This window comes from Coregonus clupeaformis, chromosome 10, assembly GCF_020615455.1.
Source record: "Coregonus clupeaformis isolate EN_2021a chromosome 10, ASM2061545v1, whole genome shotgun sequence".
Lineage (NCBI taxonomy): Eukaryota > Metazoa > Chordata > Actinopteri > Salmoniformes > Salmonidae > Coregonus > Coregonus clupeaformis.
In genome coordinates, this window is record NC_059201.1 from 25102536 (window position 1) to 25123990 (window position 21455).

General features: G+C 44.0%; 1 protein-coding gene across 5 annotated transcripts in view; it reads left to right on the plus strand.

Moving 5' to 3' along the window:
* Nucleotides 1-17464, plus strand: part of LOC121574932 (polyhomeotic-like protein 2) — a 46152-nt gene extending 28688 nt beyond the window's left edge. For 2 of the 5 annotated variants that reach the window (XM_041887628.2, XM_041887624.2), the window contains exons 2-15: nucleotides 1315-1531; nucleotides 2512-2670; nucleotides 2903-2989; nucleotides 3094-3261; nucleotides 5200-5352; nucleotides 5656-5938; nucleotides 11106-11458; nucleotides 11625-11808; nucleotides 13690-13895; nucleotides 14402-14534; nucleotides 14664-14784; nucleotides 14935-15055; nucleotides 15160-15466; nucleotides 16841-17464. In XM_041887628.2, coding sequence (XP_041743562.2) covers nucleotides 1373-1531; nucleotides 2512-2670; nucleotides 2903-2989; nucleotides 3094-3261; nucleotides 5200-5352; nucleotides 5656-5938; nucleotides 11106-11458; nucleotides 11625-11808; nucleotides 13690-13895; nucleotides 14402-14534; nucleotides 14664-14784; nucleotides 14935-15055; nucleotides 15160-15466; nucleotides 16841-16995 — 2589 coding nt within the window. In that variant the 5' untranslated portion in view covers nucleotides 1315-1372 and the 3' untranslated portion in view covers nucleotides 16996-17464. The remainder of the gene's footprint in view (nucleotides 1-1314; nucleotides 1532-2511; nucleotides 2671-2902; nucleotides 2990-3093; nucleotides 3262-5199; nucleotides 5353-5655; nucleotides 5939-11105; nucleotides 11459-11624; nucleotides 11809-13689; nucleotides 13896-14401; nucleotides 14535-14663; nucleotides 14785-14934; nucleotides 15056-15159; nucleotides 15467-16840) is intronic. The other 3 variants (XM_041887625.2, XM_041887627.2, XM_041887626.2) reach the window with 3 other exon arrangements.
* The last annotated feature ends 3991 nt before the right edge of the window (nucleotides 17465-21455 follow it).

Sequence of the window (21455 nt, forward strand, 5' to 3'; positions counted from 1 at the left end):
AAGAACAGCTCAAATAAGCAAAGAGAAACGACAGTCCATCATTACTTTAAGACATGAAGGTCAGTCAATACTGAACATTTCTGGAACGTTGAAAGTTTCTACAAGTGCAGTCGCAAAAACAATCAAGCGCTATGAGGAAACTGCCTCTCATGAGGACCGCCACAGGAATGGAAGACCCGAAGTTACCTCTGCTGCAGAGGATAAGTTCATTAGCGTTACCAGCCTCAGAAATTGCAGCCCAAATAAATGCTTCACAGAGTTCAAGTAACAGACACATCTCAACATCAACTGTTCAGAGGGGACTGTGTGAATCAAATTGCTGCAAAGAAACCACTACTAAAGGACATCAATAATATGAAGAGACCTGCTTGGGCCAAGAAACACAAGCAATGGACAGTAGACCGGTGGAAATGTGTCCTTTGGTCTGGAGTTCAAATTTTTGGTTCAAACCGCCGTGTCTTTGTGAGACGTGGTGTGGGTGAACGGATGATCTCTGCATATGTCGTTCCCACCGTAAAGCATGGAGGAGGAGGTGTTATGTTTTGGGGTTGCTTTGCTGGTGACACTGTCTGTCATTTATTTTTCGAATTCAAGGCACACTTAACCGGCATGGCTACCACAGCATTCTGCAGTGATACGCCATCCCATCAGGTTTGGGCTTAGTGGGACTATCATTTGTTTTTCAACAGGACAATGACCCAACACACCTCTAGGCTGTGTAAGGGCTATTTGACCAAGAAGGAGAGTGATGGGAGTGCTGCATCAGATGACCTGGCCTCCACAATCCCCCGACCTCAACCCAATTGAGATGGTTTGGGATGAGTCGGACAGCAGAGTGAAGGAAAAGCAGCCAACAAGTGCTCAGCATATGTGGGAACTCCTTCAAGACTGTCGTAAAAGCATTCCAGGTGAAGCTGGTTGAGAGAATGCCAAGAGTGTGCAAAGCTGTCATCAAGGCAAAGGGTGGCTATTTGAAGAATATATTTTGATTTGTTTAACACTTGTTTGGTTACTACATGATTCCATATGTGTTATTTCATAGTTTTGATGTCGTCACTATTATTCTACAATGTAAAAATAAAGAAAAACCCTTGAATGAGTAGGTGTGTCCAAACTTTTGACTGGTACTGTATACACAATGAGACATTGTACATTGCCTTAGGATCGTCATGTCATGTTTATACAGGCTTACAGGCTTTAGGGATGCTTTTTTAAGTTATACTGAATGGGCTTACACAGTGACTGTCATGAACATGGCCCAATATGTCTGAGCCCTATGTCTTCATTGTAACGTCCCTGTTTCCTGTCTTGTAGGTTCAGGAGAGCTTGTCCAAAGGGCAGCAGGGGAAGGGCCAAACGAGGAGAGGGCACCATGGACAGTGAGCAGGGGCCTCCAGCCTCCACTGCCTCCAGCACCAGTACAACCAGTAGCAGCACTACCACCAGCAGCAGCACGGGAAGGCAGGCTGTGCCTCAGATCTCTGTGTACAGCGGGATTCCTGACAGGCAGACGGTTCAGGTAAACTTCAGGGTAAAAAAAACACGCCAGTCCAGTGTGACACACACCCACATACACGTGTTTTGCATAAACTGTTTTGTCCATTTGCATTCCCTGCAATAATGAAATTGTCATTGCCGTACTGCCATCTGCTGGTAAAACCATGCATGCACCGTAAATCGGCCAGTATTGCACTTCGCTCACTATGGAATTTACTTCATGCTTATAATAAACAAGACTATTACATTTTAGACGAAAATGCAATTAGATCATTTTTTCGCATTGTTTATTTGATGTAATACACTGGCATCATGCAATCGATCAATACTGACGACAGCAGATCAGGGTTGCTATGGTTCCAAGTTCCAGGCTCTGTCCTCTGCTATTTGACCTTTGACCGATGTGAAACTCAGCTTGGATGAGTCTCTCAGAGTTTATCCTCCTCTTAAAGGGTGACAGACAGATCTTAGGTCTCTTCTAACCTTTATTCTTTCAAATGCATGCGCTCATCTGCCCGTAGCAAGGGAACTAGCAGCATTGTCACTATCGGCCTACTTAACATAGTGCACGGCTGGTCATTTGGGCTCAATAAGAGAGAAGTGAATAGCTGTTCCATCACCACCCTCTTTGCCCCCTGGAAGCCTATGTGCTCTGAGTCAATTCATCTCTCATGTTGCCTTGGCAACTATGCTGAGGTTGTCAGTACATTTTTGTCATGAAGATTGAAGAAAATATGTGCTCAAGGCTATAGGGGTTGGCATAGGATGCGATTAAGTCCATTACAATGTGTAGGAGATGCAGTAGTGAGCCTGTTCTCCCTAGCATTTCTCAATAGGGGCCAACCACCTTAGGAATCTCCCATTACTGCTTTTCGATGGCTCAGTAAAAACAGTGCAATTGGGACTTGTTTTTTTCAGAGCATTACTCCAACCTAGTAACAGTCCTTTTTAGAGCCTGTTGTTGAGAATGTTACCCCAACCGCTAACCTGTCTCTTTCTCCCTGTGTACTGAAGGTGATCCAGCAGGCATTGCACCGGCAGCCCAACACGGCTGCGCAGTACCTGCAGCAGATGTACGCAGCGCAGCAGCAGCATCTCATGCTGCAGACAGCAGCCCTCCAGCAGCAGCACCTGAGCAATGCACAGCTCCAGAGCCTGGCTGCTGTACAGCAGGTGAGCACTGGAGACACGAGACTGTTAAACTGGGGAATTAAACAGGCCGCCAACAAGGCTGGGGGCTAGTGTTAGGATTTTGACAAAGATGTGAGATAAGGTCAGTGCTGGGGTTAGGGTTCTGAAAGTTTAGTTGGTAAATCGAACAATTATCTTCAGATGAAGAGAAATGTACTGTAAGTGTGGACCCCCAAATGCTCCTCTAACTGTTCTCTCACCTGTCATGCCACAGGCCAGTATTGTGGCAGGAAGGCAGAGCTCCACCCAAAATGGCACTTCATCCCAGCAAACAGGATCATCCCAGGCCACAGTGAGTGCAGTGAGTCATGTCTATTAACTCAGGGGTCGGGTTCATAGATGTGTAGTGTTTTTTTGTTGTTGGTGATGTTCTGTAATCCTTTCTCTTCTCTGTCCTGTCCCCAGATTAACCTGACCACGTCCCCGGCTGCAGCCCAGCTGATCAGCCGAACCCAGAGTGTCAGCTCCGCCCCCGCCGGCAGCATCTCCCAGCAGGCCGTGCTCCTGGGCAGCACGTCTAGCCCCACCACCCTCACTGCCAGTCAGGCTCATATGTACCTGCGTGCCCAGATGGTAAGTCCCCAGGAGCATGCCCACTGGCACACACTAGCTGGCTTAGCCACACCTCTGGAGGCTTAGTGTGATGGAAGTGTTTGTGTGTGCTGTTTGTGTCGCCACTGTTGGAAGGAGTGTAGTAGGAGGGTTGTCCTGCATCTCAAACTGAATCAGTTCAGTCTGATTAGATCACATTTTTAAAAGATATTTGGACACATGATGCATGGGGAGAGTTAGTGTGAAAGAAAGCGACAGAGAAAAATCTGATGCTTACAGTATTATTTTTCTGTGCCCAAACCCATGGAGGAATTGTCTACATACAGTTGAAGTCGGAAGTTTACATACACTTAGGTTGGAGTCATTAAAACGAGTTTTTCAACCACTCCACAAATGTATTGTTAACTAACTATAGTTTTGGCAAGTCAGTTAGGAAATCTACTTTGTGCATGACACAAGTAATTTTTCCAACAATTGTTTACAGACAGATTATTTCACTTATAATTCACTGTATCACAATTCCAGTGGGTCAGAAGTTTACATACACTATGTTGACTGTGCCTTTAAACAGCTTGGAGAATTCCAGAAAATTATGTCATGGCTTTAGAAGCTTCTGATAGGCTAATTGACATAATTTGAGTCAATTGGAGATGTACCTGTGGATGTATTTCAAGGCCTACCTTCAAACTCAGTGCCTCTTTGTTTGGCATCAGGGGAAAATCAAAAGAAATCAGCCAAGACCTCCACAAAAAATGGTAGACCTCCACAAATCTGGTTCGTCCTTGGGAGCAATTTCCAAATGCCTGAAGGTACCACGTTCATCTGTACAAACAATAGTACACAAGTATAAACACCATGGGACCACGCACCCGTCATACCGCTCAGGAAGGAGACGCGTTCTGTCTCCTAGAGATGAACGTACTTTGGTGTGAAAAGTGCAAATCAATCCCAGAACAACAGCAAAGGACCTTGTGAAGATGCTGGAGGAAACAGGTACAAAAGTATCCTATATCGACATAACCTGAAAGGCCGCACAGCAAGGAAGAAGCCACTGCTCCAAAACCTCCATAAAAAAGCCAGACTACGGTTGCAACTGCACATGGGGACAAAGATCATACTTTTTGGAGAAATGTCCTCTGGTCTGATGAAACAAAAATAAAACTGTTTGGCCATAATGACCATTGTTATCTTTGGAGGAAAAAGGGGGAGGCTTGCAAGCCGAAGAACACCATCCCAACCATGAAGCACGGGGGTGGCAGCATCACGCTGTGGGGGTGCTTTGCTGCAGGAGGGACTGGTGCACTTCACAAAATAGATGGCATCATAAGGAAGGAAAATTATGTGGATATATTGAAGCAACATCTCAAGACATCAGTCAGGAAGTTAAAGCTTGGTTGCAAATGGGTCTTCCAAATGGACAATGACCCCAAGCATACTTCCAAAGTTGTGCCAAAATGGCTTAAGGACAACAAAGTCAAGGTATTGGAGTGGCCATCACAAAGCCCTGACCTCAATCCTATAGAACATTTGTGGACAGAACTGAAAAAGCGTGTGCGAGCAAGGAGGCCTACAAAACTGACTCAGTTACACCAGCTCTGTCAGGAGGAATGAGCCAAAATTCACCCATCTTATTGTGGGAAGCTTGTGGAAGGCTACCTGAAACGTTGACCCAAGTTAAACAATTTAAAGGCAATGTTACCAAATACTAATTGAGTATGTAAACTTCTGACCCACTGGGAATGTAATGAAATAAATAAAAGCTGAAATAAATCATTCTATCTACTATTATTCTGACACTTCACATTCTTAAAATAAAGTGGTGATCCTAACTGACCTAAGACAGTGCATTTTGACTAGGATTAAATGTCAGGAATTGTGAAAAACTGAGTTTAAATGTATTTGGCTAAGGTGTATGTAAACTTCCGACCTCAACTGTATATGTTGGTGTGTGATTTTCAGGCACAGCAAAGCAACCTTGTGCAAGTTGCTAGGAGCCTAGGCCGTGCTGTTCCTTTGTCCCCCCAGCTCATCTTCACACCTACGGCCACAGTGACTGCAGTCCAGTCTGAGAGCTCCACGCAGTCCTCTGGACAACAGTCTGCCTCCTCACAGGTACACTATTATTATCTCAACTCTATATGATAACACCATACACACAGAGTTGCTGTAGTAACTTGGAACTGCACTAGATGGCATATAAGATCAACATAATGAACCATAATTGATACAGGGGGATAGCAAATGCATTATGTTTACAGTTATGCTGTGATAACTCATTTAGTTATCCAAAAAAGTTTATTTCTCACTAATTCTGGAGATGGCCTGTGGGTGGACCCTTGACTGTGGGGCACCCCACCTCTCTTGCCCCAGGCCATGTGTCATTGCCTCCAGCACCTGACCTCTGTGTCTTTCCAGGTCCAGAACCTGGCTATCCGTAGCCAGCAGGGGGCGACCATGTCCTCCTTTCAAACACACAACCTCCAGGCCCTCAGCCTAAAGCAGACCCCTGTCTCCATCCAGCCCTCTCCCCTGATCAAAAACCCCAGCCAGGGGAGCCGGGGCGCTGGAGGGAAGGGCAGCTCGTCCGACGGCCCCTTAGATGGGAGCAAGAAGGGGGAGAGCATTGTGACGGAGGTGCGCGCCATAAACATGAGTCGCAGCGTCACAGCTGTGAGTGGCCAGCCTCTCAACACTCCAGGTATGTATCCAACCCTAACGTTCGCTAGCTTCTACAGACACAGGCTTTTATATTATTTCATGAAGTTGACACCATTGCCCGCTTGGAGATTTAGTCAGGTTTGCTGAAATGATGTATTGTTTTTTGTCCAGCATCATTAAATCCACTGGCTGTTGAGAGAAGGCATGGTTTTTGCTGTGCTCCGTGATGTGATCTAAGATGTGTTAAATAAATTATATCCAGCTCAGGGCTCCAGCTATGCATTTGGTTTGCTAACTTGCTAGTAGCTAAGTGGCTAGATGTCAAGATAAAGCTTCTTGGTTACAGCGGAGACATTCAATCCCCTCCTGGATCAAGATCCCTGTTGCCTAAATTGTTTTGTGCGTACAAAATAAATAGCGCCCCTTGTGTGCATTCCTGGTAATACAGTGTACCTCAGAATGGTACAGAAATGGTATGAAAATCTGGATACCGCCCAACCCCTACTCTGTGCCACAGATGCGTCTTTCTAGACCACTTATTGTGTGACTGAAAGTCAGCAGCTGGGTGGTTTTGTCACAGAGAATGGCTGTGTATATGCCAGCAGTTGAACAGAATAACTCTGACTGAGTGTGTATGTGTGTGAGAGAGTGCGTGTGCTAAGCGCTGCAAGGGTGAACTTTGTGTGTTGTGCCATACGCCAGACTGGACGGATTAGCTGAGCGTGCGACTGCACAACTGTGCCTTTGTCTCGCTTTGTTAAAGTAATGGATTCTGATTAAAACGAAAGGATGGATGAATCTGAAAACCTGGCTACATACACTCATAAAATTCAAATGGGTTGCCATGGCAGTGACAATGGGGAACAGACAGGTGTGCCCTGGAGATGTGAGAAGTATTTTGTCAGTTCACAGTGGATTAGACAAGGGGGAGATGGGCTAGCAGCCGTGGTGGCTGCCCGGCGGACTGGGGTTTAGGGTTGAATAGGGGCTCCAATTTATAGAGCTGGGTGACATGGACAAAAATTCATATCGCGATAAATAGCCTGAATTGATGCGATAAATTAAACGATAAATAGAATGATACGTTTATAACATGAATGTGCACCACATTTGTTTTAAATTATCCTTTCAACTACTACTACAAGTTTGATGGTTGTAGCCATCAATTGTGCCACTAACTGTCAACCATATTAGCAAACTTATATCATTTCAAATTTCAAATGTCTCTAGTATAGGCTACTTATCGGAATGAATGATATCCCTGCGATAAGTCCCTGCTCTACCAACTTATTCTAATGCAATGGCATCGACTGTGTCATTCATTATACATGTTGGTTCTTCAGTGGGAAGTCGGCTAGGCGAACCGAACGAGTGTTCTCGCATACCCACTTAAAAGACCTGCTTGAAAAATGAGAAAAAAGCGGCAATAGTACTGTTTGTCCCTTTTGAGACGCCGTAGCCACTATACACTTCCTCAAAATAGTCAGGATTTATCTACGGTAACGCAATAAATCTGTCATGAATTTTGACGTTTTTGACGTTTAGTCGCACAATTTTACATCTAACTAAGTTTGGTATTTCTTAATGAAAAAATGTGCATGAAAACGAGTCGTCTCTTTGTTGAATGACAACAAAGACTTTATTGAAGAATCCCTACTGTTGACCAATCACCGACAAAGGGGCATAGACTTCGGCTCCGAACTTCGGCTTGCCTCCAGAAAAAAAATTGTGCCCGAACAGCCTAAAAAAAAAACTAACCGAAGTCCAAAACAAACAAAAACGTCACAAAATTTTGTCGTAGTATATGCACAAACTCTTCCGAACTGTTTAGGTTCTGAAGCATGTGGACGCCTTTACTCTGTTAGGCAACAGAATGTTGTAATTTTGAAGAAGGTTAGACTTCAATGAAACACAAGTCCAATCTACCCCTCAATAATAATAATAATAGGCTACATAACAAATGTCTAAAGCAGTTTCACTTTCAACATGGTGTGAGAGAACACAGCACAGGAATAGGCTTAGTTTATTGTGTTGCCGTCTATTTTAGTACAGAGTAGTAATTGAGCCATTGGAGAGAAGAAGAGAGCAGATCTTGTGGGAGCAGCAGTGTGTCTGCTATTCCTACCACAGACAGGGGCTCGTTTTCCCTTGAATAGGGATTGGCTGGAAGCAGCTGTTCCGTTCATTGTGTACTTTAGTATTTTCATCAGCACCTCCTTGGCAGACAGAAGTCTTCCCAGCACCCTACTACACCCACAGAACAGCACCGCATCAAACCCCACAAAGACCACCTTGAAGACTAACAGTCTGGTTATATGCCCCTGCTAATTGCACTGTGGTTTTCCGTTTTGTCAAAAAAAATCCAGCCCTAGCGTCAAGTCTTCTCTTCAGTCGTCTTTGTGATTTGAAGCATAGCTTTAAGTTGGTTTTAGCTAAGCATCCGTTTATGTTTGGACTGAGTGTATTATTATACCTGAAAGGATCTCCCCATTCTCTGTTAATTCACCAAGCCCTTGAGTGCTTCCATGTACCCATACATAGTATCTCCATTGCTTACTCCTTTAACAAGCACTTAAAACACAATTAGTAGAGATATGTTTGACATGTACTCAGTTTATTAGGTACATCACCCCGTTCACGAAAATGGTTCAGTCCTACAGACAGTGAGTCATGTGGCCGTGGCTTGCTATATAAAGCAGGCAGACAGGCATTGTGGCATTCAGTTACTGTTCGATTGAACGTTAGAATAGGTAAAACAACTGACCTAAGTGACTTTGAGCGTGGTATGATCGTCGGTGCCAGGCGTGCCGGTTACAGTATCTCAGAAACAGCCGGCCTCCTGGGCTTTTCAAGCACAATATTGTCTAGGGTTTACCGAGAATGGTGCGACAAACAAAAAACATCCAATCAGTGGCAGTCCTGTGACCGAAAACAGCTCGTTGATGAGAGAGGTCAAAGGAGAATGGCAAGAATCATGCAAGCAAACAGGGAGGCCACAAATAGGCAAAGTACAACAGTGGTGTGCAGAACGGCATCTCGGAGCGCACAACTCAACGGTCCTTGTCACGGATGGGCTATTGCAGCAGACGACCACACCGAGTTCCACTTCTATCAGATAAAAACAAGAAAAGTGGCTCCATTGGGCAAGAGATCACCAACACTGGACAATTGAGGAGTGGAAAAACATTGCCTGGTCCGACGAATCCCGGTTCCTGTTGCGTCATGCTGATGGCAGTCAGGATTCAGCATAAGCAGCATGAGTCCATGGCCCCATCCTGCCTGGTGTCAACGGTACAGGCTGGTGGCGGTGGTGTAATGGTGTGGGGAATGTTTTCCTGGCACACGTTAGGTCCCTTGATACCAATTGAGCAACGTTTGAACGCCACAGCGTATCTGAACATTGTTGCTGGCCAGGTGCATCCCTTCATGGTAACAGGGGGTTCCGACCCAGTACTAGATGGGTGTACCTAATAAGCTGGCCAATGAGTAGTTTTTCTCAAGCTGGGTTAAGACGTGTGTAAAGTGAGTTACACTGACGTGTGGGTGATGTTTCTAAACTAAAGCAGCAGCAGTCGATTGCAGAAACCCAGGGATTTTCCAAGGTCTGCTGTTGAAACATTTCCTCTAGACATCCTGAAACAACACACAGGCATGGGGGAGTGGTAGCGTAGTGGGTCCATAGGGGGGGGTGTGGGGGCCTGAGTCATTCCACTCCTTAATCCCAAGGCCTTGAGGGAGAAAAAGGCATTTAAATGAATCCCCCTTCCTCTCCTTCCAAGACATTTCTCTGTTACTCATTAAAATGCTTGAGAAAGCTGTCAAGCAGGATTCTGAGTGCTGTTTCTTGTATCCGGTGAGCAGTGGTTGGGAAATCCACTCATCTATTCACACAAGGGCTAGGCCTATTTTCTGAATTGAAAGCCATTATTATACAGCCTCTGTTTTCTATTTATCCTTAATGAGGGCTGGGTGGTAGGTAGAACTTTACTGTGTTATCATGTAATTGAGAGTATCCGTCCAGGGCTTTTATCATAATACTTTCTGAAAGATGTGTCGGTCTTCACCCTGTACTTAGTGAAACCATAGCTAACCACATGCTGTGGGTTACATAGAGTTTTGTCACGTGAAAATCAAACACTTTCCAGCAGATCCTGTGGTATAATGACTAATGACATGCAATTCTGCCGGATGGAAACGTCTATTTTTTTCACTGCAGGGTAGAGACTGTGGTTACAGAGACATTCATACCAGAGGTAGCCTATCCTGCACAAAAGATACGGATAAGGGTGGGGACCCTTATATCTTTGGCATCAATCTGTAATCAAAAGAGATCCACAAAGGTTAAAGATAGACACTTTTAGTTTACTAAAATCATGAAGCTACTGTAAAACCCTAGGGCTTACTCCTGAGACAAACAGGTTAACAGCTCCTAGGAGAGATGATGCATGACAACCCTTTCTCTATATTTCAGTAATGATGAGGGCCAGATCCAACCTCATTGTTTCCTAGGGAAAATTGTTTAGGCAACTGAAGGCTTGGGGGATTGATTCACAGATGACTACATACAGCATGTCATAGATCATTGGCTTTTTATTGCCCTGATGCTTTCCTCCTGCATATGTCTGGCCCAGGGTGGCAGGTAGCCTAGCGGTTAAGAGCGTTGAGCCTGTAACCGAAAGGTCGCTAGTTCGATTCACCCTTGGCAAGGCACTTAACCCTAATTGCTCCTTTAAATCCCTCTGGATAAGAGCGTCTGCTAAATGACTTCTTTTTTTATTATATTGCCCTCTTGCTTTCCTCATGCACATGTCTGGCCCGGGGCTACTCTGACTATTGGTGTGTAGAGTACTTTTCACTAAAGCACAGTACAATACATGATTGGTTCTGGGAATATATGGGCTCTGGTTGTCATTTTGTCAGCAAAAGCCCTGTCAGCTGATGATAGACCCTTTGGAGACATTAGTGACTGGTCAAAACCTTGACAACGGTTTAGGGCAAGTCTGTCTTGTGCTTTTCAACAAGGTTTTGATGTTACATTTTGTCAACAATAGGTATACTGGCAAAGGAGAGTATAGAAACAAACATTATTTTACAGAGTTCCACTCTTCCATTCTTTTTTGAGTTAGGGTAGAGTCCATTTTCCTTTTGTGTACAGACTTAACTGTCAGATTTGTTTTATGTATACGATTTCTCGATTTCTGTTACAGCATACACCCAGATCCAGCCCCACTCCCTGGTCCAGCAGCATAAGCAGCAGCAGTTTGTGATCCAGCAGACCCAGGCTTCCCAGAGGACCCAGGGACAGCTACTGCAGACTGCCTCCATCCAGTCCCACCTGCAGACTCCCTCCCTGGTCCCCCAGTCCCCCAGCCAAGCAGGCCCTATCCCTGTGCTGCCCAAGCCCGCCTCTCACCACCAGCCCTCTACACCCAGCCAGCAGGCAACCATCTTCCACTCCACCATCAGCCCACATGCTCTTCACTCCAGCCTGAGCCAGGCCAAAGCCCAGCCAGTGCAACTCACAGCCATCAACCTCCAGATACAACCAGCACTCTCACAGGTGAGTACGCAGCAATCACAACAAGAAGTATGGAAATGGGAGAGGATCACTCTCACAATATACAATGCATCAGTAAACAAAATTCTGTATATCAGTAATCTCTAATCACTACTCAAATATTGTTTCACTAAACTCTCTCTCCCGCTATTCTATTACGGACTCTCAGGCTTCCAGATTGGTCCAGGACAGTAAAGGACAGGAGAAGCCGACGACATTGGTGGTCAGAGAGCGCTGCCCGACTCCCAGTGTACAGCAGCAGCCCACCCCGTTTACCCCGTCTCCACCACAAGACACCAAGCCAACAGAGCAGCCCAAGACTGACCCAGTCACGCCCATCAGCCAACCACAAGGTAACAGGACATTTTGTTTTAATAAGTTAACATGTTTTTATCACCCCCTTTCTTAGTTATGTTGCCTGGAGGCAGGACTGTAACTGGGGGTCTATTGTTGTCATATCATATATACAACCAATTAACTGGGGGTCTATTGTTGTCATATCATATATACAACCAATTTACTGGGGGTCTATTGTTGTCATATCATTTTTACAACCAATTACAACCTTGGAGAGCCAGACCAAAGATAAGCCGCTCTGCTATGTTCTGCTCTCCAGGTGGGAGATCTGTTGTCTCACTGTTTATTGTCAGCTGTGTGCTCGTGGTTTGGGTCAGGGTGAAGAATTTTGTCTGATTATCCCCAATGGGACCATTGAGGAGCAGTGAACACAGTGTTCCAGTCTAGGAACGTTAAATGATAGATGTGTGTGTATCTATCCATCTATATTTTACTCAAATGGAAAATAATCTGTGTTTTATGATGGTAGTCTTACACTCGCACACCCTCGCTCATTCAAAATGCTGAACATACAGATTATAGTAAGAGCTTTCATTTTTATTGCTACTTTTCTTGTAAAAATGAAATATGTAAAGCCACAAGGCTCCTTTTTATGCTTGGGTGTGAATGCATAGTCTAGGCGCTCCACTTGTTCAAAATAAACAGACAGAGTTATCTTTGATGTCTAAAAATAGAGAGGCAGGCCTGCAGGACCTCTAGCTGTCTGCTTGGACCAGATTGCAACACATTCAGAGCCTGCTGAGTGGTTGAACATAACCCAAAGTTGCAGAATAGCCAACTGCTCCTGGTTTTAATGGAGTCCCTGGTATTTATTGTGCATCTTTTGACAGACAAACCAAGAAATGTGCAGTATAGTATGTTGCCATATCAATTGGTTTGCAAGAATTGTCTGCTACATTGGGTCACAGGACCTACATTTGTATGAAGTGGTTCCTGTATGCCAATAGTTGCTCAGATAGACTTGAGACCTGTGAATTTGCAGGGCTAAGATGTATAGATTTGAAAAGAACTAGAAATGTATCTGTCAACATGAGTGAAGTGTTTCTATTTTCATGTGTGGAAATGTAAGAGTATAAGAGCAGAGTACCTGTCTATGGAGAAAAAAGAAAGGGCGGTACCTTATTCAAGTATTTCATTCTTCAGCTCTGCCTGCCTCTCCCCATTGGAGCAGAGCTGGATCGAGCGAGTGTCTCCGCTCTGTCTTGCCTGCTTTGTACGGTTGACTGAATTCTCGCTTTCAAGGAGAGAGGCAGGCGACAGCGCGTGTTTTTGTATTGAATCGGATAAAAGCGCAAGTGAAGCAGCAGGAATAATTTTGGTGAGCGAATTCTTGTTATTTCCCTTTTGAAATGGGACAGTTGTTTAACTTTTTCAGTACTTTTAAGATTTTTTACATGGTTGCAAACAGCCACTGAAGCGTCTGCTGTTTTCATGCATAGGCTACTACTCGTTTACGGTATCCATACGTGTTTTTGCTTTGGAAATTACAAACTAGTGGGCGACCCGTCAAAAATGAGCGCTGTTTTGGACTCGAATTACTTTTGACAGCCAGTTGTTTTCTTTTCATATTTTGTTATCGTGATCAATTTACATCAGTAACTAATACGCGTCTAGTGAGTGACATTACAAACGCTTGGTAATGGAAGTGGACTCCTTCGCACATGATTTGGCAGGTGTATGATAGATACAGTATATGATGCAAATGTGCTTGAGTACTTGAACCACTTTACAGCAGAGATCACAGTACATACTTTTAATAAATATTTTAGCATAATTAAAGTGAAATTAATCAATTCTTAAACATTGTGTACACATTTTGGCCACATAATTGAACGTGATGCAATGTGTTAACTGCTGCTTTGATTTGTCATTGGCAGGAGTCCCTACTACCAAGAGGTTGAATGCTGCACCTGGTACACCACCCCCAGCCATGACCTCAGGAAATGAGAACGAGGCACCCACTGTGACCGGCAGCACCCCCCAGAATGGCGAGAACAAGCCACCCCAGGCCATCGTCAAGCCCCAGGTCCTCACCCACGTCATCGAGGGCTTTGTCATCCAGGAGGGAGCTGAACCCTTCCCTGTAAGTGCCCTCTCCCATGGTACTCCTTAGCAGCTACCAGTAAACAACATGTCACCATCTCAAGAGTCCATTCCCACAGGGGCATGTCCCTATTAGCAATACATACAAACAATCAACTGCACTCACTGTGCTAAGCAATGACAAAGGGCAATGCCTTTCTATTGTTTAACTTCGTCATTCATTTTAGTAGCCTACTGTAGTACAGAATTTGTTCCAAAGCAGTGTATACAGAGATGTCTGTGAAAGAAGGCACACGCATGTTAAGACCACCTTTCCCAGTGTTATCATTCTGAGCAAAATGTTGATACACACACTTGAGTGACTTTGTAGGTGCCTGTTTTACTTATCGATTAAAGACTGTATCCTAGTGGATGTTTGCTGAACATTTCTAAGTCTTTTCTCAGGCTTTATTATAGCTTATGGACACAGCATGGTAAGTTTACCATTGTATTGCTGTCATAGCTTGGAAAGAGTGGCATTAATTTGTCACGATCTGTCGTAACCAGATTGAGCGGTTGCCTGTAATGATGGACAGCCCAAAGAAGCTGCATGAGCAGCTCTCCTCTGACCCAGACAAGACCCCTGTTAGTAACCCGACCAACACCACAGACTCTGAGACAGAGGAGCTGACCCCTCAAGGTAAGAGAGTTCATGGCTCGAGTGATTAAAGCCATGATATTTGGCTATAAACCCCATAATGGACTTTATAAATACTAACAATTCAGATGTAAGAGATGTTATTGTTCGATTATTTTGATTTGCACACAGAATTAAAAGACCAAGAGGATTCAGATGCCCCCAAACTGATCTGTGAATTCTGTGGCTGGGTGGACTTTGCCTACAAATTCAAGGGGTCAAAACGGTTCTGTTCCATGGTGTGTGCGAAAAGGTAAGTCACATTTGATGGGCCATTTCTAATGAATATGTACAAAGATGCTTTGAGTGGGTTAAATCCCTCAGGGTCAGAGCTTCTCAGTAGTGTTATCTTGGAATGGGAGTGGCCATAACAGCTATTATCCTTGTTGTTGTTGTGGAACAGGTATAATGTTGGGTGCACTAAGCGGATAGGCCTCTTCCGTCCAGAGAGGAGCAAAGCATCCAACCGCTGGCGCAGAAGGTCACACAACAGCTGCCGCCAGAGTGTCGAGCCTAAGAAGCAGGTAGGATCCTCTCCTACTTCTCCACTGACAGGACAACTCTCCTGTGAATTAACATGCTCCCCTCAGTGACACCAGGGCTGACTGTCATGGGTTTTGTGTTTCAGAAGCTATCCCCTACACCTCAGCAGAGCAAGGGGGGTTCAGTGTCCTCCCCGCTCCCCTCCCAACCCAGCCAGGAGGAGTCCAGCCTCTGCTCTGACATGTCCAGCTATGAGGAGACTCCGTCACCCCTGTCAGGAGCCAGTTCAGGGCCCCCAGCACCCCAGGCGTTGTCACACCAGGCAGGGAGAGGCTCAGACCAAGAGGCCACCCAGGGCAGAGCGCTACCACTCCTCACTAAGCACTTCCTGCCCAATAACCCCACCAAGTGGAATGTAGAGGAAGTCTACGAGTTCATCCACTCCCTTCCAGGTCAGTCTCATACAAACACTACATGACCAAAAGTATTTGGACACCTGCTCGTCGAACATCTCATTCTAAAATCATGGGCATTAATATGGACTTGGTCCCCCTTTGCTTCTATAACAGCCTCCACTCTTCTGGGAAGCCTTTCCACTAGATGTCGGAACATTGCTGCGAGGACTTGCTTCCATTCAGCCACAACAGCATTAGTGAGGTCGGGCACTGATGTTGGGTGATTAGGCCTGGCTTGCAGTCGGCTTTTCAATTCATCCCAAAGGTGTTCGATGGGGTTGAGGACAGGGCTCTGTGCAGGACAGTCAAGTTCTTCCACACCGATCTCGACAAACCATTTCTGTATGGACCTCGTTTTGTGCACGGGGGAATTGTCATTCTGAAACAGGAAAGGGCCTTCCCCAAACTGTTGCCACAAAGTTGGAAACACAGAATCATCTAGAATGTCATTGTATGCTGTAGCATTAAGATTTCCCTTCACTGGAACTAAGGGGCCTAGCCCAAACCATGAAAAACAGCCCTAGACCATTACTCCTCCTCCACCAAACTTTACAGTTGGAACTATGCATTGGAGCAGGTAGTGTTCTCCTGGCATTCGCCAAACCCAGATTCGTACATTGGACTGCCAGATGGTGAAGCGTGATTCACTACTCCAGAGTCCAATGGCGGCGAGCGCTACACCACTCCAGCCGACGCTTGGCATTGCGCATGGTGATCTTAGGCTTGTGTGCTGGTGATTTTAGGCTTGTGTGCGGCTGCTCGGCCATGGAAACCCATTTCATGAAGCTCCCGACGAACAGTTATTGTGCTGCCATTGCTTTCAGAGGCAGTTTGGAACTCGGTAGTGAGTGTTGCTACGCGCTTCATCACTCGGCGGTCCCGTTCTGTGAGCTTGTGTGGCCTACCACTTCGCGGCTGAGCCGTTGTTGCTTCTAGACGTTTCCACTTCACAATAACAGCACTTACAGTTGACCGGGGAAGCTCTAGCATGGCAGAAATTTGACAAACTGACTTGTTGGAAAGGTGGCATCCTATAACTGTGCCACGTTGAAAGTCACTGAGCTCTTCAGTAAGGCCAATGTTTGTCTATGGAGATTGCATGGCGGTGTACTCGATTTTATACACCTGTCAGCAACGGGTGTGGCTGAAATAGCTGAATCCACTAATTTGAAGGGTTGTCCACATACTTTTGTATGTATAGTGCATTTAGCTAGGCCTACACCATAACTACATTCTTCTGTAGGTATGATGTTGTGATGATAGTACGCTTATTTCCCCTATGGGGATCAATAAAGTTTATTCATTCATCAGTGGATTGTCTTTGAAATTAGATCATTATTTAACTGGTTCACTGTGGCTTGTTGTTCCTAGGCTGCCAGGAGATAGCAGATGAGTTCCGCTCGCAGGAGATAGACGGGCAGGCCATGCTTCTACTAAAAGAGGACCACCTTATGAGTGCCATGAATATTAAACTGGGACCTGCACTTAAGATCTACGCACACATCAACATGCTCAAAGACTCTTAGCCATGATGGGTCGATATAGTGCTGGTTTGTGTGTTTGTTGTATGTGTTTGTATGTCTGTGTATGGTGTGCGAATGAGTGCATGTGCATATGTCTGTCTGTGTTTGGTGGGAAGGAGTCACACTCTGGGACAAGACGAAACATGTCGCCATTGCACTGATGACTACCTTACCTCTGCACTACCATCTTTCATCCCACCTTTGGATTGGCTACTTCACGGTACATTTAGTCATGGCCTGCAAACAGATAGATAGACAACTGTTCATCCCTTTGGCTGTCAAAGAGAACAGTTTACAGGAAATTGAATGGACTGACTGCCTTAGAATAATGGCACTAATAGTGCTAAAAGCACTGCAAGGATACCTTTGAGCCTGTTTGAAAAGAGAGATATGGGTATTCAGTATCAGTCAAAAGTTTGGACACATACTCATTCCAGGGTTTTTCTTTATTTTTACTATTTTCTACATTGTAGAATAATAGTTAAGACATCAAAACTATTAAATAACACATATGGAATCATGTAGTAACCAAAAAAGTGTTAAATATAAAATATATTTTGATTTGTTTGAGATTCTTCAATGTAGCCACCCTTTGCCTTTGACAGCTTTGCACACTCTTGGCATTCTCTCAACCAGCTTCATGAGGAATGCTTTTCCAACAGTCTTGAAGGAGTTCCAACATATGCTGAGCACTTGTTGGCTGCTTTTCCTTCGCTCTGCGGTCCAACTCATCCCAAACGATCTCAACTGGGTTGAGGTCGGCTGATTGTGGAGGCCAGGTCATCTAATGCAGCACTCCAGCACTGTCCTTCTTGGTCAAATAGCCCTTACACAGCCTGGAGGTGTGTTTTGGGTCATTGTCCTGTTGAGAAACAAATGATAGTCCCACTAAGCGCAAACCAGATGGGATGACGTACGCTGCAGGATGCTGTGGTAGCCGTACTGGTTAAGTGTGCCTTGAATTCTAAACAAATCACTGACAGTGTCACCAGCAAAGCACACCATCACACCACCTCCTCCATGCTTCACGGTGGGAACCACACATGCAGAGATCATCCGTTCACCTACTCTGCGTCTCACAAAGACACGGCTGTTGGAACCAAAAATCTCACATTTGGACTCATCAGACCAAAGGACATATTTCCACTGGTCTAATGTCCATTGCTCGTGTTTCTTGGCCCAAGCAAGTCTCTTCTTCTTATTGGTGTCCTTTAGTAGTGGTTTCTTTGCAGCAATTAGAACATGAAGGCCTGATTCACGCAGTCTCCTCTGAACAGTTGATTTTGAGATGTGTCTGTTACTTGAACTCTGAAGCATTTATTTGGGCTGCAATCTGAGGTGCAGTTAACTATAATGAACTTATCCTCTGCAGCAGAGGTCTGGGTCTTCCATTCCTGTGGCGGTCCTCATGAGAGCCAGTTTCATCATAGCGCTTGATGGTTTTTGCGACTGCACTAGAAGAAACTTTCAAAGTTCTTGAAATGTTCCGCATTGACTGACCTTCATGTCTTAAAGTAATGATGGACTGTGGTTTCTCTTTGCTTCTTTGAGCTGTTCTTGCCATAATATGGACTTGGTCTTTTACCAAATAGGGCTGTCTTCTGTATACCACCCCTACCTTGTCACGTCACAACACAACTGATTGGTTCAAATGCATTAAGAAGGAAAGAAATTCCACAAATTAACTTTTAAGAAGGCACACCTGTTAATTGAAATGTATTCCACGTGACTACATCATGAAGCTGGTTGAGAGAATGCCAAGAGTGTGCAAAGCTGTCATCAAGGCAAAGGGTGGCTACTTTGAAGAATCTCAAATATAAAATATATTTTGATTTGTTTAACACTTTTATTGGTTACTACATAATTCCATATGCGTTATTTCATAGTTTTGATGTCTTCACTATTATTCTACAATGTAGAAACTAGTACAAATAAAGAAAAACCCTTGAATGAGTAGGTGTGTTCAAACTTTTGACTGGTACGTTATATGAAATACTTTCTCCTGAAATATAAATCTGAATTTAATTATAATCGACTGCATACGTAGTATGTTTCTTTTGGTGCTGATCTGATGTTATTGACAGCCATACATGTACTTTGTGTGTCCTGGGACAAATGAAAGCTGTCACCAGTCTGAGTCTTATCCAACAGATGCTAAGCTCCATTTCGTAATGATCACCAACTATACACATACACTGCATGGCATTTGACTGTGCTCAGAGCAGTTTACGCTATTGCTTGATTTTGGTTTGTGACATTGATTTTGGTTTCATGTACAAAATCGTACTTTCCCTGTACATTGTACTGGCTTAGAAGACACTAAACCTTTTTCCAAACGTGATTTACCAAGACATCATGCCATACTTTATTTATTCCTGGGTCAGATTTCACATCCTGTGAGGTCTTCTATGACTGTAGGTCTTCTTGACCCATACGATCTATGGGTTGACCCCAGGGCTGAAAAGACCCAACTCAAGGAACTCACTGTGGACATTCACCATCATATCTCTTACTCCACTAGCCCTTAAAATGATTGGTTCTATTCTCTTTAGTTTTAATTAAAACAACCAAAATGACTTGATTTGGCCTGAAATTCAAAAGTTAGGTTTAGTTTGAGTTGTCGAGCTATTTTGCTCCTGGGAAAGACTGTTAGTTCTGTAGGAGTCTAAAGCTACCTGTAAGGAATTACATGCCTGCATTTGCTTTTTAAGTTATCCATAATTGTTATATGAAAATTAAGTATTTAGAAATATGCAAACATGTAAATATCATGGCTCGAGGGAGGTGTCTTTTTAGTGTTTTTATAAAAATCTTGTTTACTTGTGCTTGTCATGTAATGAATGGTCAATTGTGTTTTTAATTATTTGTTTGAGTACTTTGTCAAATGCCTGTATTTATCAAATAACTGAATTTGTTACGCAACATTTTTCAATGATAAATAATCTGCAACATAATCAGTTATATATAGTTCTTATTCTTTTTGTGTAAAAATCTATATGTGCTTGAGTTTGATACTATGGCATGTTCAGTGCAGTAGCAAGACCAATGGCTTCACTGATCCTTTGGGTGAATTGCAGTTCTTTACAGTCAGTATCTGGTGTGACTGCCATTTGCCTCATGCAGCGCGACATCTCCTTCACATAGAGTTGATCAGGTTGTTTATTGTGGCCTGTGGAATGTTGTCCCACTTCTCTTCAATGGCTGTACGAAGTTGCTGAATATTGGCAGGAACTGGAACACGCTGTCATACATAATCGATCCAGAGCATCCCAAACATGCTCAATGGGTGACATGTCTGGTGAGTATGGAGGCCGTGGAAGAACTGGGACATTTTCAGCTTCCAGGAATATGTACAGATCCTTGCGACATAGGGGCTGTTCATTATGCTCAAACATGAGGTGATGGCAGCAGATGAATGGCACAACAATAGGCCTCAGGATCTCGTTACGGTATCTCTGTGCATTCAAATTGCCATCGATAAAATGCAATTGTGTTAGTTGTCCGTAGTTTATGCTTCCTGCCCATACCATAACCCCACTGTTCACAATGTTGACATCCGCAAACCGCTCACCCACACGACGCCATACACCTGGTCTGCAGTTGTGAGGCCGGTTGGATGTACTGCCAAATTCTCTAAAACGACATTGACTTATGGTAGAGAAATTAACATTAAATTCTCTGGCAACAGCTCTGGTGGACATTCCTGCGGTCATCATGGCAATTGCACACTCCCTCAAAACTTGAGACATCTGTGGCATTGTGTTGTGTGACAAAATTGCACATTTTAGAGTGGCCTTTTATTGTCCCCAGCAGAAGGTGCACCTGTTTTAATGATCATGCTGTTTAATCAGCTTATTGATATGCCACACCTGTGAGGTGGATGGATTATCTTAGCAAAGGTGAAATGCTCACTAACATGGATATAAACAAATTTGTGCACAACATTTGAGAGAAATAAGCTTTTTGTGCATATGAAACTTTTCTGGGATATTTTATTTCAGCTTTTGTTTCAGCTCATGGAACATGGGTCCAACACTTTGCTGGTTGCGTTTATATTTTTGTTCAGGATAGTAACTTGGTTATTTTGTCACATGTATCCTGTCCTCTAGTGGTGCTTAGAGGGTAGTGCTTGTACAACAGTTGAGTAGTTTGGTCAATGTAAAGTGTGTTTGAATCGAATAGGTTGGGAATTGAAAAGTTGGTCGAGTGAGTGCTTAAGTGCAACGTCTCCCTTTCAATAATAATGTATACAATTGAATAGGATGTGTGACAGACAAATATCACTATTCAGAGCTCAGGATCAATTATATATAAAAAAAAAATATATATATATATATATATATATATATATATATATATATATATATTGTGTAGAAACGCATTAAATGAACCTCAAGTTTATTCCTTGGGGGGGTAATAGTTCTAGAGATGACTTGATTAATTTCTTACCACTAAAGAGTGTA